The sequence below is a fragment of the Thermochaetoides thermophila genome (assembly GCF_000221225.1).
Source record: "Thermochaetoides thermophila DSM 1495 unplaced genomic scaffold scf7180000011814, whole genome shotgun sequence".
Classification (NCBI taxonomy): domain Eukaryota; kingdom Fungi; phylum Ascomycota; class Sordariomycetes; order Sordariales; family Chaetomiaceae; genus Thermochaetoides; species Thermochaetoides thermophila.
In genome coordinates, this window is record NW_006383030.1 from 1,602,924 (window position 1) to 1,623,728 (window position 20,805).

The 20,805-nt window shown below is 52.5% G+C and overlaps 6 protein-coding genes across 6 annotated transcripts; 3 read left to right on the forward strand and 3 right to left on the reverse strand.

Moving 5' to 3' along the window:
• Window positions 1-242: 242 nt before the first annotated feature.
• On the forward strand, window positions 243-1,337 carry CTHT_0014580 (putative ER-To-golgi transport protein; the record flags this gene model as incomplete). The annotated part of the gene is made up of 3 exons (XM_006691908.1): window positions 243-509; window positions 568-1,107; window positions 1,164-1,337. The coding sequence occupies 3 exons, from the start codon at window positions 243-245 to the stop codon at window positions 1,335-1,337; spliced, it is 981 nt and encodes a 326-aa protein (XP_006691971.1).
• A 635-nt stretch (window positions 1,338-1,972) lies between these two features.
• On the reverse strand, window positions 1,973-2,746 carry CTHT_0014590 (uncharacterized protein; the record flags this gene model as incomplete). The annotated part of the gene is made up of 2 exons (XM_006691909.1): window positions 1,973-2,590; window positions 2,648-2,746. 2 exons carry the CDS (start codon window positions 2,744-2,746, stop codon window positions 1,973-1,975), a joined length of 717 nt encoding a protein of 238 aa, XP_006691972.1.
• Window positions 2,747-4,051: 1,305 nt separating this feature from the next.
• On the reverse strand, window positions 4,052-8,808 carry CTHT_0014600 (putative cell fusion protein; the record flags this gene model as incomplete). Its single annotated transcript, XM_006691910.1, has 4 exons — window positions 4,052-7,637; window positions 7,695-7,971; window positions 8,038-8,422; window positions 8,518-8,808. 4 exons carry the CDS (start codon window positions 8,806-8,808, stop codon window positions 4,052-4,054), a joined length of 4,539 nt encoding a protein of 1,512 aa, XP_006691973.1.
• A 3,369-nt stretch (window positions 8,809-12,177) lies between these two features.
• Window positions 12,178-16,848, forward strand: CTHT_0014610 (uncharacterized protein; the record flags this gene model as incomplete). The annotated part of the gene is made up of 3 exons (XM_006691911.1): window positions 12,178-13,780; window positions 13,854-16,548; window positions 16,632-16,848. 3 exons carry the CDS (start codon window positions 12,178-12,180, stop codon window positions 16,846-16,848), a joined length of 4,515 nt encoding a protein of 1,504 aa, XP_006691974.1.
• Window positions 16,849-17,948: 1,100 nt separating this feature from the next.
• Window positions 17,949-18,822, reverse strand: CTHT_0014620 (phosducin-like protein; the record flags this gene model as incomplete). Its single annotated transcript, XM_006691912.1, has 2 exons — window positions 17,949-18,693; window positions 18,758-18,822. 2 exons carry the CDS (start codon window positions 18,820-18,822, stop codon window positions 17,949-17,951), a joined length of 810 nt encoding a protein of 269 aa, XP_006691975.1.
• Window positions 18,823-19,764: 942 nt separating this feature from the next.
• CTHT_0014630 (40S ribosomal protein eS27) lies at window positions 19,765-20,388 on the forward strand (the record flags this gene model as incomplete). Its single annotated transcript, XM_006691913.1, has 3 exons — window positions 19,765-19,767; window positions 20,085-20,147; window positions 20,206-20,388. The coding sequence occupies 3 exons, from the start codon at window positions 19,765-19,767 to the stop codon at window positions 20,386-20,388; spliced, it is 249 nt and encodes an 82-aa protein (XP_006691976.1).
• Between the last annotated feature and the right edge of the window lie 417 nt (window positions 20,389-20,805).

Consider the following 20,805-nt stretch of genomic DNA (forward strand, 5'->3'; position numbering starts at 1 on the left):
CCAATCTTTCTGGCCTTGCCGAAGCTCCAGCCCAGGGGGACGTCAGCGAAGGAGCTCCCTAAAAACACATGTCCAGAAACACCACGCTTAAACATCCAACATCCGACGCAACCCCACACCCTCGGGCCAGCATCGCGAGATAGGACCCTTTACTCTGTTTCTGACAATCGATGCTTCTGGCGACCTGACTCAGCTCGACGTCGACCCTCCAGCCCTCGACAGCTTCACACAACTCTCCGACGATGCAGCGACCAACATACAGCCACTCGCCCCCGCTACACCACCCCGTGCCGCAACACGTTTCGACTGTCCCACAACTCCGGTCACCACCACCGCTAGCATCTTCGTACGATGGTAGCCCCTACCAACCTCAGCCACAGCACCAGGCGCCGTCGGGCACCGGAATGTTTGGGCCTTATGCCAATTTCATAAACGACCCTGCCGCCCAGATCGCAACACAATTTGGCCAGTCTGCATTCCGCCATGGACAAGAATACTTTGAGCAAAACGTAGGATCAAAGTACCCAGGGCTTGCTTAGGATGAACTATGGTTAACATGACTGCTAGGTCAACCGTTTCGTGAACGTGACCGCCCTCAAGCATTACTTCAATGTGACCAACAGCTACGTCCTCTCAAAACTGTTCCTGGTCCTGTTCCCCTGGCGACACAAGCCGTGGACGCGCCGTCAGGCCCCTGGAGGAGGTGGTCGCCCCGGTCAGGAGAATTGGTATTACTTGCCGCCGCGCGACGACATTAATAGTCCGGACATGTACATCCCAGTCATGTCGCTGGTTACATATATCTTCCTCCAGGCGCTAATCTCGGGCTTGCGCGGCAAGTTCCAGCCCGAGCTTTTTGGCTACATTGCGACCACCGCGGTAGTAGTCCAAATCGTCGAGATTCTCGGCCTGAAGCTTGGCTGCTATCTTCTGAGCATTTCCAACGAGAGCCAGTTGCTGGACTTGGTGGCATACTCAGGATACAAGTTTGTCGGCATCAACGTGACTATCATTATTGCTGAGATTGTCAATGGTGGCAAGGGAACCGGTGGCTGGGTTGGATGGATGGTGTTTCTTTACACCTTTCTGGCCAATTCTTTGTTTTTGGTACGTTTCGGTCTCTATATCCTTTGAACGGTTTCAGAGACTAACAGACATGACAGATGCGTTCCTTGAAATATGTCCTCCTCCCTGAGAACAATAACGACAGGGGGAATCCCATGCAGACCATGCACCCACTTGATTCACGCGCCAAGAGGAACCAGCGAACGCAGTTCCTCTTCTTCTACTCCTATATCGTCCAACTTTTTTTCATGTGGATCCTCTGCCGGTCATGAAATCACAGCTTTTCCTGCTGTCTACTCAAATACGACAGCCATGAATGTCAAACTATGTGGGGTTGATGTGGCAGGCACCTGCAGAGAAGTATCACCAAACACTGGCTTGTATGATACAGACATGTATAGCGCAAGTGTTGTCTAATTCCGGGCTGCTGAAGGGGTACCGGTTATGTGCTCCTTCACTTGCCTGCTTTGTACCTGAATAATGATGTGGGCTAGCGTCACGTTTGCTCTTGGTGTTTCTCTGGGTCCATGATGGTTACGTCTCTCTTCTCCGAGCCCAGGCTGGGCCTCTGCTAGACATGGAAGGACGACGGACCGAAGAATGCCGCGCAGGCACGATTTCTTATGGCTGGCTCGTCACGTGAGGGATCTCTACACTTTCCATTTTCCATAGTTCGGGTTGTTGGGGCACGGGTATATGACTTAGAATAGCTCTAGAACGAAGGTCATAATGCTGAAGAATCACTAAGCATGAAATCTCTCTTGGTCCAAGATTGGAAAGTCTCAACCCGTATTGCGAGTTGTTCCAGCAATCAATGTTTTGTCATCAATCCATGTCATGAGAAAGAGGGCAAGATGCATAAAAGCAATAGTAGCCCCTCTCTCTTTCTCAATCCTGTCCACCCGCTTCAGTTACCCCCTGCATACAGGCTCAGATACACACCCCATGCCAAACCAGCCAAACTGCCTATCAGCGTTCTCGCCTCTACGCTCGTCAAGAAAGCATAGTTAACCACGCTGACCAATGGCCAAAACTGCCAGCTAACGATCATGAGCCCCCAAAGTTCACTCTTCGCTTGCTCCCAGACCACAGCCCAGTTCACGTCCTCATACCGCATCGGACCCCCCGTCTTCGAAAAAGCTTCAAGCAGCAGTAACAGTGAGAGAATAAAGCTCCCAGCAGGAGACTGGTTTTGCGAATGGTGTTGCTGTTGCAGGCGGAGAAACTCGCTTGCCTGTTTAGCCATACCCATCCGCATCCCGCCCAGCGCCAGGCAAAATGCGAGATTGTTCAGGACAGCGGCCAAGGTTTGGTCCAAAATGGTCTTGATAAGAGTGTTGATCTTGTTTAAACGAGGCTGTTCTTGCATCCGCTTAATTTCGCTCTTGTTATCCCCATCTTCCTGAGAAGTGTAAGAAGGGAATATGGACTCGAGGTATTCCTGCCACATGAAATTTGGAGGGGTAGAAAGTAAAGCGTAGAGTGTGTATTGGAGTGTTGGGATGGGGTTAAAGGCAAAAGGTTGCTAAAATCCAGTCAGTCCATGAATCAGGTATACCACAAAACTGCAGAAGAAGCATACCCCAGCCTGATGAGCAGCAATAAACTGAGCGAGGATATTGGATATGGCACTGATGAGAGCCGCTTGAAGTGTTGACCTCGCAATTGGGGAGAGGGCCATGGTTGCTTATGGGGTGTGACGTGATTGGTCTCGGGTAGAGGATTGATGAGGATACTCTGTTTTGGCTAGATATTGATTTGTTCACTACCACAGATTTTCTAGAGCAAAGGTGTATGTGGAAGAGGGTGGGAGGGGATTCTCGTTTTCAGAAGCTTTTCGCACAGAACCGAAAAGGCGTTCAAGAGCGACAACAAAGCTTCGGAAAGCCCCACCTCGTTCACTGCTGATCTTGGTACGGTGGCTGGTTTTGGAAAAATTGACTGGTTAAGATGAGAAAACTCGGTTTCACTGCAATATGTAAAAACGTGTCTATAAGCGAGCGGAAGGACACATTTGCTTTGACCAAGGTGCCCAATGGATGTCCCGCTGCGCTAAGGAGTGGGGGTTCAAACAACAGCTCAACGCTCAATTGCTTGGTCTCGAGTTATTCTAACAGTTGCATTTGGCTAGCGAATGAGGTGCCCATAAAGTGATGGAGTCAGGCAAAATCCAGAAGAGCTTACACATAGACCAACGGCTGAATAGGCAACACGAACATAATAGTGTAAAGAAGATTACCAGTGAAAACTGGTGAATTATAGTTGTTCAACTGGCAGCAGGACCCTTACAATAGGTAGCAGCACTGAGACAAAAGGCCCTTGTATATTTACTTAGCTCCGGTAGAAAACAGAATAAAAGGCAAAATGCCTTGAACCCCTCTTGGCTGACAATGCCCAAACCAACTGGGTCTGTCACAAACCTACTCGAGTCTAAGAGCAAGTCCAACCAAACCATTCCTTCGCCAGCTTCATTTCAACCATCCAGACATCCATACATCATCCATTTCCAACATTCCTTCACCATCACCAGCGTATATATAATCGTAATACAAAAGAGCTAAGTCAACTGAAAAGCAATAGTGGAAAAACAAAGGACGATTAATGCGCGCTGGGCACGCCTGTTTTGCAGCCAGCCTAACCACAAACACATGGGAATCAAGAGAACTTTGGAAAAAAAAAGGGGGGGGAAGGGTTTGAGGGGGAAGAGGAATGACTGAGTCGGGCAACCTCGTTGGTGGTATGATGTAAATCGACCACAAAAGGCTTGAAAGGAACAATGACAAGCAGAGATAATACCTCACCCATCCCCCAAAGAAGAGAAAACTGTGTCCCGCAGGTAACAGCCAACACCAATAACACAAGATTATTAATCACTTGCTTCCCCTATACAACAGAAGAAAATAAAAAAGTGACAACCCAAAGCCGCAAAGGTTTCAATTCCCAAGCACACTGCAACAATTCATCCAAGGTCCCATTTCCTGGAACATTAATCCCGCTGCTCTTCCTCCAGTCTATTCTTCCTCCAATCAGCCAGGCTCTCGCTCAGCCCAGCCGAAGCGTTTCCAGGTGCAACACCACCGGCTGTGGCCGTCGCAGGAGAAGCAGCCGTCGGCGTGGGCATGTCAAAATCAAATGTGTTGCTCAGCCGGTAATTCCTCTGCTCCCAATGGCTGCGCAGGCTCTCAAGTTCGTTCGCGAGACTGTCCAGTGCGGCGCTATTGCGAGCATCCCCGATACTGGCGCCCAGCCCCAAGCTATTGCGCCGGCTCGCCAGAGTGGCAGCGTCACCTTTGCTGTACAAGCTCTCCACATCGGTGAGCGACTCCTGGCGAGTGTGGCCCGGCCCTCCGCCGTTGGTCGCGTTGGCGCTAGCAATGGCGCTGATCGTCTCGCCAGAGGTCCCCGAATCTGTCGCCTGGCGGCCGCTCCGTCGGCGGAAGTTGTCGACGCTCATCTCGACTTGGTCGAGCAGGGTGGTCACCTTTTGCTCCGCGTCGATAGCGCGACGCTCCAGCCGGGCGTTCTCCTGCTGCAGGGTCTCGAGATCGCGGCGCGTGGTCTCGAGACGGCGGACGGCCTCCTCTGTCTTTCCCAGCGCCGAATCGCGTTCCTTCTGGACTTCGGCCAGCTCCTGTTGGATCGACGTGATCTGTTGCTCGAACTTCTGAGAGTTCTCGCGCAGCTGTGCCTGCAGACGGTCGATCTCTCCTTGGAGCTGCTGCTGCCGAGTCTCCCAATCTGCGGGCGCGTCTGACAATTTTGCGGCCGACCTTTCGGTGGAAAGCTTGTCTTCGAGCTCGACAACCTGCTCTTTGAGCCGATTGTTCTCGGATTTGTACCGGGCAAGCTGCTCATTGAGCTGCTTGAGCATCTTCTCGGTACCTTTGACATAGTGGACAGTAGACTGATAGTCGTTCTCGAGCTGTGCAAGCTTGTCCCGATAGAGAGACTCCGACTCTTGCTGCTGTAGTGCCGCCTGAGCCTTGGCCTCCTCCAGGGCACTCCGGGCCTCAGCAAGCTGTTGTTCGAGTTCGCGTAGACGCATTTCGGGCGATCCCTCGCGAGGAGTACCGCGAGGACTGCTGCGTGCCCGCGCAGCAGCAGCCGTCGGGGAAATGCCGCGCTCTAACAAAATGTCCTTAAGGGCATTGTACTGGATTAACATGGCGTTCGCCTCAAGCTGCTGTTTGGCGAGTTGTTGCTTCAGTTCAGCGTTAGTAGCCTGGAGAGACTGGACCTCTCTAAGCGTGCTCTGGAGCTGGCGCCGGACGGAGACACCTTCACGGCTAGCTTGTTCTTGGTAGGCCTCGAGCCCTGCGATCCGCTCTTCGGCACCACGCAGCTTGTCGGCAGCATTGTCAATTTCCTGCTGATATTTCCTAACCAATGCATTGGCAGCATTGATCTGACTTTGTAGGGACGCGAGTCGCTCACTGTCGACCTTGTCTGACTTAGACGCGTCTCTGGCAGCGATCTTGTCAAGGCCCGCCAACACAGCCTCCCGATGCACGCGGGCCTCGTTAGCATGCTGTTCTGCCAACTCCTCGGCATCCCTCAGGCGCTGTGTAACCGCCACCAATTCCGCAGTCCGAGCCTCATGCTCTGCTTTGAGCTTATTAAGCTTGGCTTCAACCTTTTCTCTCAGTGCCCTCTCCTCATCCAACCTGCGTTCCAGCAGAGCCTTGGTTTCTGCCGAAGCAGCCACAGCCTGGCGAAGCGATTCAAAAGTTTCAGACTGTTCCTTGCTACTCCCAACAATTTCACTGTACTTCTGCTCTAACGCTTCCTTCTCAATGCGCAACATTTCAATTTTCGCAAGCGCCTCGGTTGCATTGACCGATTGCTCGCGAGCCTCCCGTTGCACCAGATGAAGCTCCGACTTCAATCTTTCGAGATCAGAGCTGGCCTGCTGCTTATAAGTTTCCAGCTCCGCCAATCTCTTCTGTGCCGCAGTGACAGTGTCCTCCGCGAGTTTCCTTGCCTTCTTCTCCGCTTCATGTTCGATGGTAAGGCGGTCCAGCTGATCCTGTAGTTCCTTTTGGGAATTAAGCGCAAACGCAAGCTTCTTGCTGAGCTCACCGATGCGATCCTCGGCATCTTTTTCGTCGAATTGCGGAGTGCCAGCCGTGCTGCCTCCGCGAAGAGCGGCCAGTTTAGCCTTCAAATAGGCTGCTTCTTGGATGGCAGCATCTCGTTGCCTCTCCACCTCGGCAATCTGCTTGGCAGCCAGCACGGCTTGTTTATCAACAGATGCTTGGACATTGGCGAGCTCGTTACGCATGGCTAGTAGGGCTTCGATGAGCGGTTTATCGTCATCGTCAAATGCATCCATGGCACGGCCGTCAAGGGCCGGATTAAGGGACACATTGGGAATGTAACCATTCTTACGCGCCAGCTCTAGCTCAGTAGCGTACCATGCATTCCGGTTCCGCGCTGCGTCTAGTTCTTTCAGCAAAGCGACGGTTTGCGAGTTCCTCGTCGATGATCTCCTTGAAAGCGGGTTGCTGTTCTGACGATTCGGGGGCGGAGGGGACACGGGTCGGCCTACTTGCTTGGGTGCCGAGTCTGTAGCATTGTCAGAGGGCCCTTGGTTCCCAGAGGGTTTGGGTGGCTTTTGCTTGGCAGCATCTGGGGTTTGAACATCCGCCTGTCTTGATGAAGACCGTGGCGGGTTCTGATTCGGGGTGCGACGACCGTTGGCAGCAACGTCATCACTCTCCTTAGGGATTGTGGATTGTTGTTGTTGTTGTTGCTGCTGTTGTTGTTGTTGTTGTTGTTGTTGTTGTTGTTGTTGTTGTTGTTGTTGTTGTTGCTGGGATACAGGAGACGTGATAGGAGAACCCCGTGAAGGTTGTTCTTGGCGTTCTAGTGATGCTGTTCGTGGGCGAGGAACGGCACCGACCTGGGTTGGTCTCGGAGGTTGTCCCTGAGGAGAGGGCCCAGAAGGGCCAGTCGGACCCCCTGATCTCGGCACCTTACTCGGCCCCGAAGGATGGCCATTGGGAGGACTGAATTCACCACCAGGCGGAGATCGATAAGGATTGTTACTGGGAACTCCGGTATACCTGCGGTTTTCCGAGGCACCAGCTGAACCATCGCGCGATGGTGCCGCACCACGAGAGCTCGGCGAGGTGACATCGCTCGGACGGCGCGTTCTCGGTCCACTGGCACCTGAATCGTTGGGGTACCGGATCTTAGTTGTGTCAAGGCAATATGCAATCGCCAAATCATTTACGGATGCTGTTGGTGAGCTTGGTTCACCACCAAGAACCACAATCGTCTTCCCAACTGTTGTCATGCTATGTCCGGACCGGGGAGAGGGCGACGGTCCCATGTTCTGGAACGTGTACCAGCGACGAGTCGTAATCCTGAACGCCGCAAGGTCACCGAGATCTGCGCCTTCCTTGGTCCTTCCGCCAAAGATATACATGACATCGTCGACGAGAGCCGCAGCATGGCCTTCTCTAGGGGACGGAATATACCCGATGCAGTCAAGCAAGGTCCAGGAGTTGGTCACAGGATCATAGCTCCAGACGTCGTTGAACCATTGGTATCCGTTTGTGCCACCAAACCTAGAAAGTCTCAGCAAGCGCCGCCACCGTCATCGGAGAAAAGAAATAGCAACTCACAGGTATAGTTTGTCGCCGTACGTCACCATGGTGTGGTTCGTTCTGGGCTGGGGCACTTTTCCTTGGGGAGGAGCAGGATCGTTGGAAATAAGAATCTCCCAACGGTTGTTCGGGTTCTGCAACTGGTTTAAATCAAATGCTGATAAGTCATTCATGAAGAGTCCCTCCACCTGGCCACCGAAAACATAGATCTTGGAGCCTAGGATATTCAATGTATGGCCGTAGCGACCGGTAGGCCGCGGTCCAGGAGGGAGTGCGCGTGACCATTGCCGCGTTGCTGAGAGGAGGAAGTAAGCAACCCAGGTCTAGATACTGCCTTGTTTTCGAGGAGATGGGGCCTTACATGTATTCAAGAGGTAGAGCGTTTCGTCCAATATATCGGTCTCTTCGATCTTGGTGTCACCGCCAAACACGATAAAAGCGTTTCCTACTAGCAGAGCCGCGTGGCCAACTCGGGGGCCAGGACCTTCGGCTGTTGTTGCCAAAGGGTAGCAAGCCAGATTTGGACTCCCGCCCTCAATCAACCACAAGTCGCCCTTCACGGTCGAGCTGTTGATGAGACCGCCCATTAGATAGATATCGCCCTCTTTCGAGGACACCGAGTTGACAGCAGCACCATATCGGGGAAATGGGCTTGGATGTGACGTCGTGTAGGTCAATCGGCGTTGCGACCATGGATAGAGCGAAGCATTTGGATTGTTAGAGAGGGGAGGAGCACCGTTTCGGTACTGCAATAACATTCACGTTAGATACGTACTATCTACACATGTCATAAAAGAGGTTCATGTCACGGCCACAACAAGACTACTGGGCGACAACGTACCGGTGGTTCGCCGGGGTATTGTTGCTGGAGTTGCATTTGAGGGGGCGAAGTCTGTGACTGTTGAGGTTGATCGAGGCTCTGCCCACGCTGGCGGCCATATGGCTGGTCGGGGCTGCCCATGCTCCCTTCGTTATCAAGGGAATGGAGACTGCCAGTCGGCGTTGACCGCGAACCTTTTTCATCTCTCACGCGCGCAGCAGCGCCGCCCATGGCCGACCCAGGACCCTGCGGGCCATCGCGGCTCTGGAGCGCCCGGTCCTGGTGTTTCTTCCCTCTGAAGAGGAAAGCCATCGCGAAACGCCAGAACCGAGATCTGCCCTGAGGTGATTGTCGGGGTGAAGCAGGCTGGTAACTGTTGCGATGACGGTGTCGGACTCTCAGGGAGAAGCGCCTCGCGTTTCTCAATTGGGGGGACACGCCGGGCGACAGTGTGTAGCTTGGTGTGGGCAAGCGATATTGACGGATGGAGGACCGGGACTGCGGACGAGAATGCCGGTGAGAGACTCGGAATCGACGCTCGGGGGCAGCGAGTCCAGCGATGGCTGGGAGAGCATCTGGCGTCGTTGCGGAATCCGTTGGCGGCGGCAGTGGAGTCGGCGCGGCAGCAGCCCGAATTTTGGTAGTGCTGTGGTTCAAGCAGTCCGGTCTGGCAAGCAGCGGCTGGGGTCTGCGGCTGTTCGTTTTTTTTTTTTTTACCCGTATCCTGTCTTCTTTCCTCGTCGAGAATTATCGAGGGGGCTCCTTGTCCGTAGCGCTACAGGGCGCTATGCTCAGAAGACCCAAAGGGGATAGCGCGTCAACGGAAAAAAAAAGGGGAGCACACTGGCTTGAAGGCAGCTGGGTGTCTAGGAGAGACTTAGGAGGCCTGGAGGTCCAGAGGTTTTGGGACGCAAAACGGACAGACGATTGCGCTGCGGTGGCCAAAGGCCCAGATTGTCGCGACCGCACGTCCGGGCTCGAGCGTGTACTTTTTGTCTGTTGCTTACAGCTGATCGACTGTATTCTCAACACTGGACTCTGGCGGCCCACCTATGCGGACCGCGACCTTGATGATGGATGATGGACGGGGGCAAAGATATTGAACCTTGACGACGGGATTGAAGCTTTCCCCACGGGCAGATCGCTTCTGGGATGTTGGGGGGTTGTCAGGGTGAAGGTCGGGGCGCGGGAGGAGCTGTGGAAGCTCGCCGTTCACAGTGAAGCGCTGCTGTCGCCCGCTGCAAGGCTCAGCAACTGAACAGGGCGCGAGGATTGGAAGGGACAGGTGGAAACCTGATTTTCCACAGCAAACTAACGTGGCCGACCAATGAGATGCGCCGTAACCCAGGGGTCTGCGGGGCAAGTCCAGTCCGAAGGTTGAAAAGGGGCAGAGATGGGCCAAACAGTTCAGGGGTAGGAGCTTTTCCAGAACACCAATCGCGGCGAGGCGCGCAGCCCTGGCGGGATACAGCCTGAGGATCGTGGAGAATGACCACTTCTCACAGATATACTCCGACAGACATCGATATCTTGAACTCTCTTGAGTATTTTCAGAGTTTTAAGCAAATATCTTTGAAGTCTCGTCTAAACCCTACTTCTTGGGTGCCGAAGTTTTTGCAATCTGATCTCAAAGTGCTGTCATGTCCAAAAATCTTCCTACACAGTGAAGCTGGACTGTGCGAGCCACGGTGCTACTTTTACGAAAGCGATTTATGCCAAGAGCTCCTGTCGACAGCCATGGCGGTGCTGAATCACTGGACCAGACCATCAAATGAACATATTTAAGCCGAAACATCGGCTTTGGCTGAGCAAGTAGCATCTGTGAAAGTGGTTGGATAGCAAATGGTCAGCTTACATACATGTCCCTATGCCGTTTTACGACAAGGGGCAAGTTCACACCGATGCTCAACAGGACCTACATAAGACTGGGGAGCCTGCTACTAAAAGCATAGCACAATTCATGCTTGTTAGATACTGCAACTTTGAGTACGTCAAAAAAGGACTCACACAAACAAATAGACCCTTGTAAGATCTCGATGCCAATTGTTGTTTAGCTGTCCTGCACCGAATCAAGTACCCAGCTAGGTATGCAGTCCCAAGAGCAAGTTACTTGATTGTGTCGTCTTTGACTATGCGCATATATTTTTTTTTAAGTTTGTACTGTGAACCTTCGAGCGGGCTGCCCCTCTCAGCGTCACATCCCTCAATTTCCTGGGCGGGCTCATTGTTTCATGTTTCTTAGCGAGCGCTGAGGGCTATAACTGCGGTTGTATGTACACTGTGTATGCACTCTGGACATCAGGTGATGAAAGAAGCGACCGAGATATCTCATTCTCTTTGCTTTATACGCTCCTGAGTTGTGTGAGCCTGCTAGTTACTTTTGTAACTGTCAGAGACTTCCAACTCCAGGCTTCCTGGCTTTCTGAAAGGTTCTTACTGATCGATCAGATAATGTGTTGAGGTCACGACAATCTGGCATTTATAGGTGGTTATCTTACGACTGATTTGTCTATTTAACCGCTGTATGTGACCTCTGTTAGATTGAATCCGTTATGATTGTATGCTATGGCGTGCTCTACTGTCTCCAAGAGATCCCTCACAGCCTTTGGAAAGTCTAACACAATTTCAGAGCTGTTAGAAGTCGCAAAGCGATCACAAATATGTGGCTGAGGATTTCTAGATCGACAACAATGTTAATCAACGATACAAGTACTCGTGCGGTTAGGTGTGTGTAAAGAGGTTGACTTCAAATTGCAGAGTTGTTGATTACTACAGATACGTCTGCGCTTTTCAAGTAAGCGGGTGGTTTTATTCTCACCATATTGACAAACTCTAAGTCGTTGTTGACAGATCTGATCAACAGTTGGCACAGTCAACTCTGGCTCTAACGACTATCCAACAACTCTTTCATCCAGCGCTCTGGATTCCCGGCGCTCTGCGCGCTTGCAATCCACCAGATTCCTCTATATCCTGTCACGTGCTTCAACCTGCCAAGCGACCCAATGCTGCATATTCTACGCACGCTGATTGGTTTGTTACAAGCCACACCCTCCCCACCTGCGTAATGGTCAGACCAAGAAATGGATCTAGGAAGCTCCACACTGGCGCCTGTTGGAGTCAACGCTCAAGACCGCGCCAACGTGCCGACGTCAAGCACGGCCAAGCGGGTTGCGATCCATCTAAGCTCACCTTTTTTATCTCCGCTCTTAGAGCTGATTTTGTGCACAACAGAGGACTACCTACTTGATCTGACAGTTCTATTCCATCAAAGAGGGGTCGTCCTTCGTCCTATCGCTGTGTATGGCCGTGTTTGCGACTCATTAAGACATCGGGAACTTTGCTTTGTGGCGTCCCCAACAGGTTCAGGTTGGTCGCCTGTTCCACATCTATGTTCTCAGAAACGCCAGCACTTTATCTTTCATTGCATCTCGGAAACGTTGTTGTATATTCTGACTTCAAGTCATAGTCGTATATCGTCTGCTCCAAAACAGAATCTCGGGAAACAGTACCCTTGAGAGACGGCGCTCTTGGACCATGGTGCCCCTCCACCACTTCTAAGCATCTGTCAAAACGGCTTCAATCTACCTACTCCCCATCGGCCCGTCCATCGCAATAGCAACGACCGCTTAATACTAATATACGGGGCCGAGTCAAAGGCTCTGCTCACTGCCGCGACCAGCTATGACGGCGATCACTCTCCACGGCCCTCATCAAGGTCCCCCACAACAGCCCGGTCAATTCCAGATCAACCACGGACAGCCTGGTGGCTCTCACAATATGAATGCTCAATACGCTCATCACCATCCACACCACCCAGTCCATCTTACTAGGCCCTCTGCTGGGCTTATATCGGTCGCTTCCTCACCTGCTCGCAATCCTGGGGCCTTCATGCGCCAGACCACTCTGGCCATCTCCCACCTCCAGGCCCAGTATGCCGAGGCATCGGGCATTCAGCAAGATGGTTACACAGGTATGCGGTCGATGCCACCTTCTGCAGCTTACGCCGCTCCTACAAGACCGGCACAACCAATTACCAACGGCATATCTGAGGCTGTGCCACCAGTTCAGATCCACCGCCGCCCTTCTAGCGCGCCGAGTGACCAACAAGAGAGTGTTAATCCAGCCAGCCAAATAAACTGTGGTCAAGATGAAGACCAAGAACAGTCGGGGCCTTCCGGTGCTGTTGGGAAACTGGCGAAACCCCCTTTGCTTCGATCGAAGAGCGAGCGTGGTTTGCGCCATGAGCAAGATGAATCCTTGGATGATGAGCAGTATGCCTACGGGGCAAGACATGGCTTCGAAGAAGCTTATCAGTCTGAGGATATCATCTCTCAACTTGCCAATAATTGGTACATGTACTTCACCGACAAGCGTCATGAAACAACCGGGAAACCCAAGTCTCCCACCTTCGAGATCCAGGACTGGCGCATGCGCGATCGGCTAAAGACCGTGTCTGCTGCAATTGCCGTCTGCCTTAACATTGGCGTTGAGCCTCCAGATCAACTTAGAACAAACCCGGGCGCCAAACTCGAGGCCTGGCAAGACCCAACTATTCCTCCGGTCAGCAAGGCTCTGGAGAACATCGGCAAGGCTCTTCAGAGCCAATATGAAACCCTTGCTATCCGCACTCGGTGCAAACAGTACCTTGATCCGTCCATCGAGGAGACCAAAAAGTTCTGCATCTCTCTTCGCCGCAACGCCAAGGACGAGCGTGTCTTGTTCCATTACAACGGGCATGGAGTCCCCAAGCCAACGGCGTCGGGCGAGATCTGGGTCTTTAACAAGAACTACACCCAGTATATTCCAGTCTCCCTATATGACCTCCAACAGTGGCTTCAGGCGCCGACCATTTTCGTCTGGGACTGCTCCGAAGCAGGTAACATCCTGAAAAACTACCACAAGTTCGTCGAAAGGCACGAGAAAGAGGAGGAAGAGCAGGCGGCAAAAGATCCGAGCTACGAGAAGGTGAACTTCAGGCCGTACATCCACCTCGCTGCTTGCGCCTCTAAAGAAAACCTGCCGACCAATCCAATGCTCCCTGCAGACCTCTTCACGTGCTGCTTGACCACCCCTATCGAGATGGCGCTGTGGTTTTTTGTCTTACAGAATCCTCTTAAGACAAAGCTCACACCTGAGCGAGCAAGAAAGCTAGGCGGGAGGCTTCAGGAACGTCGTACGCCACTCGGAGAGCTCAACTGGATCTTTACAGCAATTACAGATACTATTGCTTGGACAACGCTTCCAAGGGACCTCTTCCGGAAGTTCTTCCGTCAAGACCTGATGGGTAAGCCTGATGTTTTCCTAATCTCCCACTGGACTGTTCAGATCCGTGTGCTGACCTTGCTGATTGTCTTTAGTTGCCGCACTCTTTCGGAATTTCCTCCTTGCTCAACGCATCATGCCTGTTTATGGCTGCCATCCCCAGTCATATCCCGAGCTACCTGATACCCGTCGGCATCCACTGTGGGAGGCTTGGGACCATGCCGTCGACATGGCCCTTGCTCAACTTCCAATGCTTGAGAGAAAGGAGAGGGAAAACATTCCCTATGACTACGTCCCTTCGACTTTTTTCACGGAGCAGCTTACCGCGTTCGAGATCTATCTCACGCGAGGCGATGCGGCCGCTCAAAAGCCACCAGAGCAGTTACCAGTCGTGCTTCAGGTCCTCCTTAGTCAGCAGCATCGTCTGCGGGCGCTGATTCTACTGGGACGATTCCTCGATCTTGGTCCATGGGCGGTTCAGCTGGCCTTGAGCATTGGCATCTTCCCCTATGTGTTGAAGCTGCTGCAATCGGCCGCTCAAGAACTCAAGCCAGTAATGGTGTTCATTTGGACACGTATCCTGGCTGTCGATATTTCATGCCAGCAGGACCTGATCAAGGACAATGGCTATACCTACTTTTCGTCCATTATGCGGCCAAACGAGACCATTCCCGTTGTCGGGCTCTCTGTTATTGACGAGCACAAAGCAATGTGCGCTTTCATCCTGTCCATGCTGTGCAAAGGCTTTAAGACCGGTCAGGTTGTCTGCAACTCGACGGAGATCATGACTTCCTGCCTCTATCACACTGAGCATCCAGACAACCCGCTTCTGCGGCAGTGGTCGTGTCTCTGCATCAGCCAGCTTTGGAAGGACTTCAACGAGGCGAAGTGGAGAGGCATTCGAGAAAACGCGCTCCAGAAGCTCGCCGCTCTGGCCAGAGATTCGTGCCCGGAGGTCCGGGCTGCCATGATTCATGCTATGACCACCTTCCTGGGGATTCCCGAGGTAACGGATGAGGTAGCCAGACTTGAGGAAGGAATTGCCTGGGCCTTGCTTGAGATGGCTACTGACGGAAGCCCCATTGTCCGCAAGGAATTGTTGGTCTTTTGGTCGGTTTTCGTTCTCCGCTACGAGAACAAGTTCCTTGTTGCTGCCTACGAGCAGCTGCTGGAGGAGAAGGAGTACATGCTGTATCCCCCACCTGAGGACGGCCTCGAGCACAAGATGGGCCTGCACTATGCCCGGCCGGAGAATCGCGAGAAAGATGGCACCATCAAACCGAGTGCATACGGTGTTGCGCACGATTCCCTCTATGCTGCCATCTGGAAGCACCTGTGCATCATGAGCGTTGACCCCCACCCTGAAGTCCAGCGAGATGCCACGACTATCGTCGATTACATTCATCACGCGCTCCTGCACTCTCCCGTTGGCACGCAGGCACAGACGCTCATGGATGAGATCCTCAGGCGCGCTAGCAAAGTGTCGCGAGGTGACAACAGTCAAAGGAGCAGTGCCGCAGGTACTCGTGCGGCGCCTGCACAACCGATGCCGTCGGCAGGCTTGCTAAAACGGACTGCCAGCTATCTCTTTGGGCCTCTCTTGGGTGTCACGTCAGACGGCAGTTCGACGTCGAGTGTCTCATCTACACCTACCTCGGCGCCTGGTATGAACAGGTCTTCGTCTCAACGCAGTCGGAAGGGCTTGAACGCTGCAAATGTTCTTCCTGAGAAGCCTGATCAGGTGGCTCCGCCGGCTGCCTACCATGTTGCTCCAGAGCCCCTGAGTCCCGGGTACCAAGAGCGGAAGCCTAAGGAAATGCCAACTCTGCCCTTGGTCAGCACCTTCTTGGAGTGGTCTACTGAATACTTCCGGGAGCCTCAGATGAAGCCCCCGGAAGCTGAAGAGCCCGGTAGCCATGAATACAACCAACGGCTCTGGAGGCGGTCGCGCAATGAAGCAGTTCTCCGAGAGACACAGCCCCAAAAACTGTATGCTCGCACTCACAGGTGGAATAACCAAATTGGGCTGATCAACAACGGCACCCAGCCGTCCAAGATGACCTTCCACCAGTTCGAGAATTGCGTGGCAGTAGCTGACGATGGTAATACCATTACTGTCTGGGATTGGAAGACAAATGCTCGCCTGAGTCGCTTCTCCAATGGCAACCCAGAGGGCACCAAGATATCTGACCTGTGCTTCATCAATGAGGATGACCAAGCCCTTCTCATGACTGGCTCTTCGGATGGTGTCATCCGCATCTACAACAATTATGATAGCGATGAGCGGGTTGAGCTTGCATCAGCTTGGCGTGCTTTGACTCATATGGTCCCTTCCAATGTCAACTCCGGCATGGTCTTTGAATGGCTTCAGGTCAATGGCCGCGTTCTCGTCGCGGGTGATGAGCGGGTCATCCGCATCTGGAGTGCCGGTCAAGAGATCTGCACACACGAGATCCCAGCTCGATCGGGCTCATGTGTGACTAGTTTGACTTCAGATCAAATGACGGGCAACATCTTCGTGGCTGGCTTTGGCGATGGCGCCATCCGTGTCTTCGATTCGCGCTTACGCCCACACGAAGCTATGGTCCGGAAGTGGAAGGATGATGCCAGACAATGGGTCAGGTCAGTCCATATGCAACGTGGTGGCCAGCGCGAGCTGCTTTCGGCTAGCAGAAACGGCAAGATCAGTCTATGGGATATTCGGATGGATCAGCCGCTCAAGACCTTCCAGAGTACTAAGGAGATTCTAAGGACGGCGAGCACACATGAACACCTCCCCGTGTTTGCTGTGTAAGTACACGTTTTCATGACCTCCCAAGTTGCCTTCTGTAGGGATGGTTAACTGACAAATTTCTTTTTTTTTTTTTCGTCAGTGGCACATCTGCCCATATGGTTAAGGTCTTTGACTTCGACGGTAACGAGCTGACCCGTCTGGAGCCTTACTCAAACTTCTTGCAAGGCAGCAAAGCCTCACCAATTGCCACGACCGCCTTCCATCCTCACCGCATGATTCTGGGATGCGCTTCCCGTGGCGACAATTACATCAGCCTTTATTCGTGCAGCAATGAGCGCGTCCCGAACCTGGTCTAGTCGGACAGGTTGGGCGTACGCTCGAAGCGGCACACTAAGTCAGTGTCTGCGACCCTTTTTGGTTTGTTTTGATGATTTGAACCGGACATGATGCAGCGAACGGCTTCTTCTGTTCCCCTCTTTCTTCGTTCTGGCTTCTTGGGCATGAATGGTTGGTTGGCATCGGGATGATGTGAATGAGGTTCGGGGTCTTATGAAGGACGGAGTAATGGTCGTCGGATAATGTTAATGCGGGCTGGAGATGATGGAGATGGCGTTCGGGATTTCTCATGCCCGACTTCCTGTTATTGGCGGGAAGAGTTAACAGGAAGGTTTTAGGAGGGGCAGGAATCTTGATTCATCCACGAATGAAATAACTGCTTCTCATTTTCCTTTTGTGATGGTCCGTGGTAGGCAATGCAACAGTGCCGCAATGTAATACCCTTGAAGCTACGTCGATGTTATCTGCTTCCTGGCATACGATGAGGTTAAAGTTGCCCTCTCCCGTTCTGAAGATAATGAAAGCCGGTCTCCCATACGTGTTACGTTTTAAAGCACGCGCGCAAGAGCCTTTGTTCTACAGCGCCACTGCTTTGCCACTTCATGATCGGGGGTTGCAAGGTTTTAGTGCTCCATTATGAAATTTACGTAGTTATTAGGTTCAAACAAAAGGTTATTACGACCAGGCGAGTACCAGCCCGAGGTACCTAGTTAAACTTAAGTAAAGCTTGATCCAGCCGCCTCATGCTTTTAGAGCCGCCTTTACAAAACAGAAGTGGCAACAGTAATGGAGTAATAGGAGCTCTACCCTTGGTGCGTCGACCCCGTGTTCAGACAAGATCGACCATGCGAGTTATCCCAAATCCTGAACAGCGGGCCTTATCCCTTCATGAGGGCTTCGACATCGGTACGTGTGTTGGCTAGGGCCTGTTGTACTTGCACAACCGCCCGCCACATCCAGAATTTCCCCAGGGCGATGCTGCTGTTTCTTGCTTGCTTGGTTGCGTCGGATACCCTCAATAGTTGTGTTTCCTGCCCGTGACATCATAAAATTCATGGGGCAGACGCTGAGTGGCTAAACCAACGGAGATAATGCTCCCGTATCCCTTGTCCAGAAACCCTCAGTCCCAGTCAGAATCGTCGTCGTCGTCGTCCTCCTTGGCTCCCCGTCTTGCTCTGCTACCACCGATCCTCAGCCCTCCTGATCCACCGCCTGAGGCTTTCTTCTCCTCCTCGGCATCCTCAGCTTCCCTGCGCCGCTTAACTACACGTAAGTCGCCCTCTTGCACAGCGCCAACCTCGACGAGGATCTTGTCAAGATCCAACATGGTCATGCGTACTCCGCCTACTGTTGCGAGGGTGACAACTTGCTTGACGATGTCGCCATTCCTGTACACCAAGATGGTCGGGCAATTGCGCTCTGGGTAGTTCTCGATAGCCCGATCCGCACGGATTTCGCAGAACTTGATCTCGCCATACTCACGCGCCGCCTGCTTCCATAGCGCAGACAATACACGTGACTCCGGGTTTGCATCGCCCTGGGGAGAAGTCAGGTTGACGAAAACGGGTCCTTGATGTGACGCTTCCGTCACTTCACGCGCCCATTCAGGCTTCGAGATGGGATGGACGGAGCCATGGATGGACTTTTGTTGCAGCTCGGCAAGTTCTCTCATACGTTTCTGGCGGTATTGTTCCAGGAATGCCTCGTCTTCTTCATCTTCAAGCTCATCGAGCTCGTCAAGGTCCTTGCCTTCGAGACGGTTCTCGTGTGCGAGGCGGCGCGCTTCAATGATGGCTTCCTCGATGAGAGGTGTCGGGGAGGGGGGTTTCTCGGGAAGGATACCGTGTTTGCGGAGAATGTCGTTCCTGTGTGAATCAAGGCGTGAGTCAGCTTGGGGGTTGGTGTGTCATCGGCAAGCGTCGGTCTGACCATTCAGTATCGGCGTCAGGGTTGTCGACAGTGACGGCGATGCGTTGGTCTACGGGTGCTGCCATTTTGAGGGACGGTGTTTGTTAATAGCGCTGGATATTGAAAACTCTCGATATGGAAATGATACTATAGGTCCTTGTGCGTCGATACGTTTAAATTCTTTGGTATCAGTTCTCGTAGATGGCTGTGAAGTTGTTTGCTGCCTGATGATTGCTGTCTAAGGTTCCCGGAGGCTCGTGTTGAACTGTACTCCACCCCACCTCCGTTGCTTGCCCCGCCGTAGATCCTGGTCTTCAAGGGTAAAAGGACCGTGTAACACAACCATCATAGGGGACTGCGTGACTTAACCCTGACCTTCCATATGATAGGTAAACCAAGGACACTAATGTTATGAATCTTTATTTACATCACGTTAACAAGTCCTTGGTAGTACAATCACTTTCCTTCTTAATTGAAGCTGTCTGCAATAGCATGGATTCCAGGCATCCCGTTATTGAACTTCGGGTGATTGACGAGATTCAAGCAACCAAAACCGCAGTTTTGGGTCTTATAAATGACACATGTTATATGGAAAGACTCTGATGACTTATGTATCCAAGGGCTATCGGTGCTTTTATCAAAAGGACACTCAACGGCTGCAACGCTTCAACGACAACAATCCATCCAAAACAGCGCCGAAGCCCCGACTATACACAGTGATCAAGCACTGTCCGATTAGTGGACCTTAACACCCAAAGTTTGGGCCCCACTTCAGTTCTCCAACTGGGGAATTTCTTTACTCTGATTGGTCATTTGCTCAAGCCCTAAGCGGCTGTGACCCGGACCAGCCAATTTTGCCATTTGCTCCTCACAGACCGAAATTTTGCCTCTTGAACTTTCGTTCCCGCTGGCCTTCGAGAAAATCCCCTCCGCAACCATCAACGAGCCAGAGTCTACCGCCAACTCCATCGAATCTCATCGACAAGGTTGCTGCTCGTCATTTCAGAAAACTGAAATAATCAGTCAAGATGGTAAGGATTCGAAATGCTGCCGAATTTGTCGATCATGAGCCCTCCTGCCCGCACCATGCTGCATCACCGGCACACAAAACTCCCATGTAGACTTCGACGGCACATCGAACGCAATGGAGAAACCGAAGTCGAAAACGGCATTTTTGCGATGGAGAAGAAAGGCGATATCTACTTTGGACTCGGTTGGTTATGAGCCCCGAGGCCCTTGAGCAAACCGACATCGAACCTATCGGCGGGCAGGATGGGCAGCAGCGATAACGATGACTGAGAACAAATGATGGCGATTGACAACTCGCTGACACATTCGTCTTTCTAAGGTTCTCGCTGTTGATCTCCTCAACCCCAGCCCGGCCTCCGAGGCCCGCAAGCACAAGCTCAAGGTATGCCCCTGACAACATCAATGCTTAACTGTCTGCCGAGATACTGACAAATGAACAGACCCTCGTGCCTGCTCCCCGCTCCTTTTTCATGGATGTCAAGTGCCCGGGCTGCTTTACCATTACAACTGTCTTCTCGCACGCCCAGACTGTCGTCATCTGCCAAGGCTGCACCAACGTGCTCTGCCAGCCGACTGGCGGTAAGGCTCGGCTCACTGAGGGCTGCTCCTTCCGGAGAAAGTAAACGGTCTACCTAGGGCTGTTTTCCTTTCTTTGGTTGGGCATAATGGCATGGTAATGGAGTCATTTCGGGGGCATGCAAGGCTGTTTATGAGTCGGGCGGCTAGACATTTACTCTCCATGGTCAATTCAATCTCCTTGCGGATAGAGGATGGATTCACCAAAAATCATCCCGCAAAGCAATTTGGGAGGGCGTTTGGGGTCCGGATATCTAGCATCAGCCACTGATCCGACTTTCTCTCTGGATCTCCGTTTCTGCTACGTCTCGTCTTTTTTGCTGTACCAGGCGGTCATGACAAAACATTGGGGGATAACTTGACACAAAGCATTTCACGAGCAAATCGATCGGATCGGTCTATCACAGACCGGTGTTAGATTGATCAGTGCGATGATGTGGACTGCTGAGAATCGCCGGGGACGT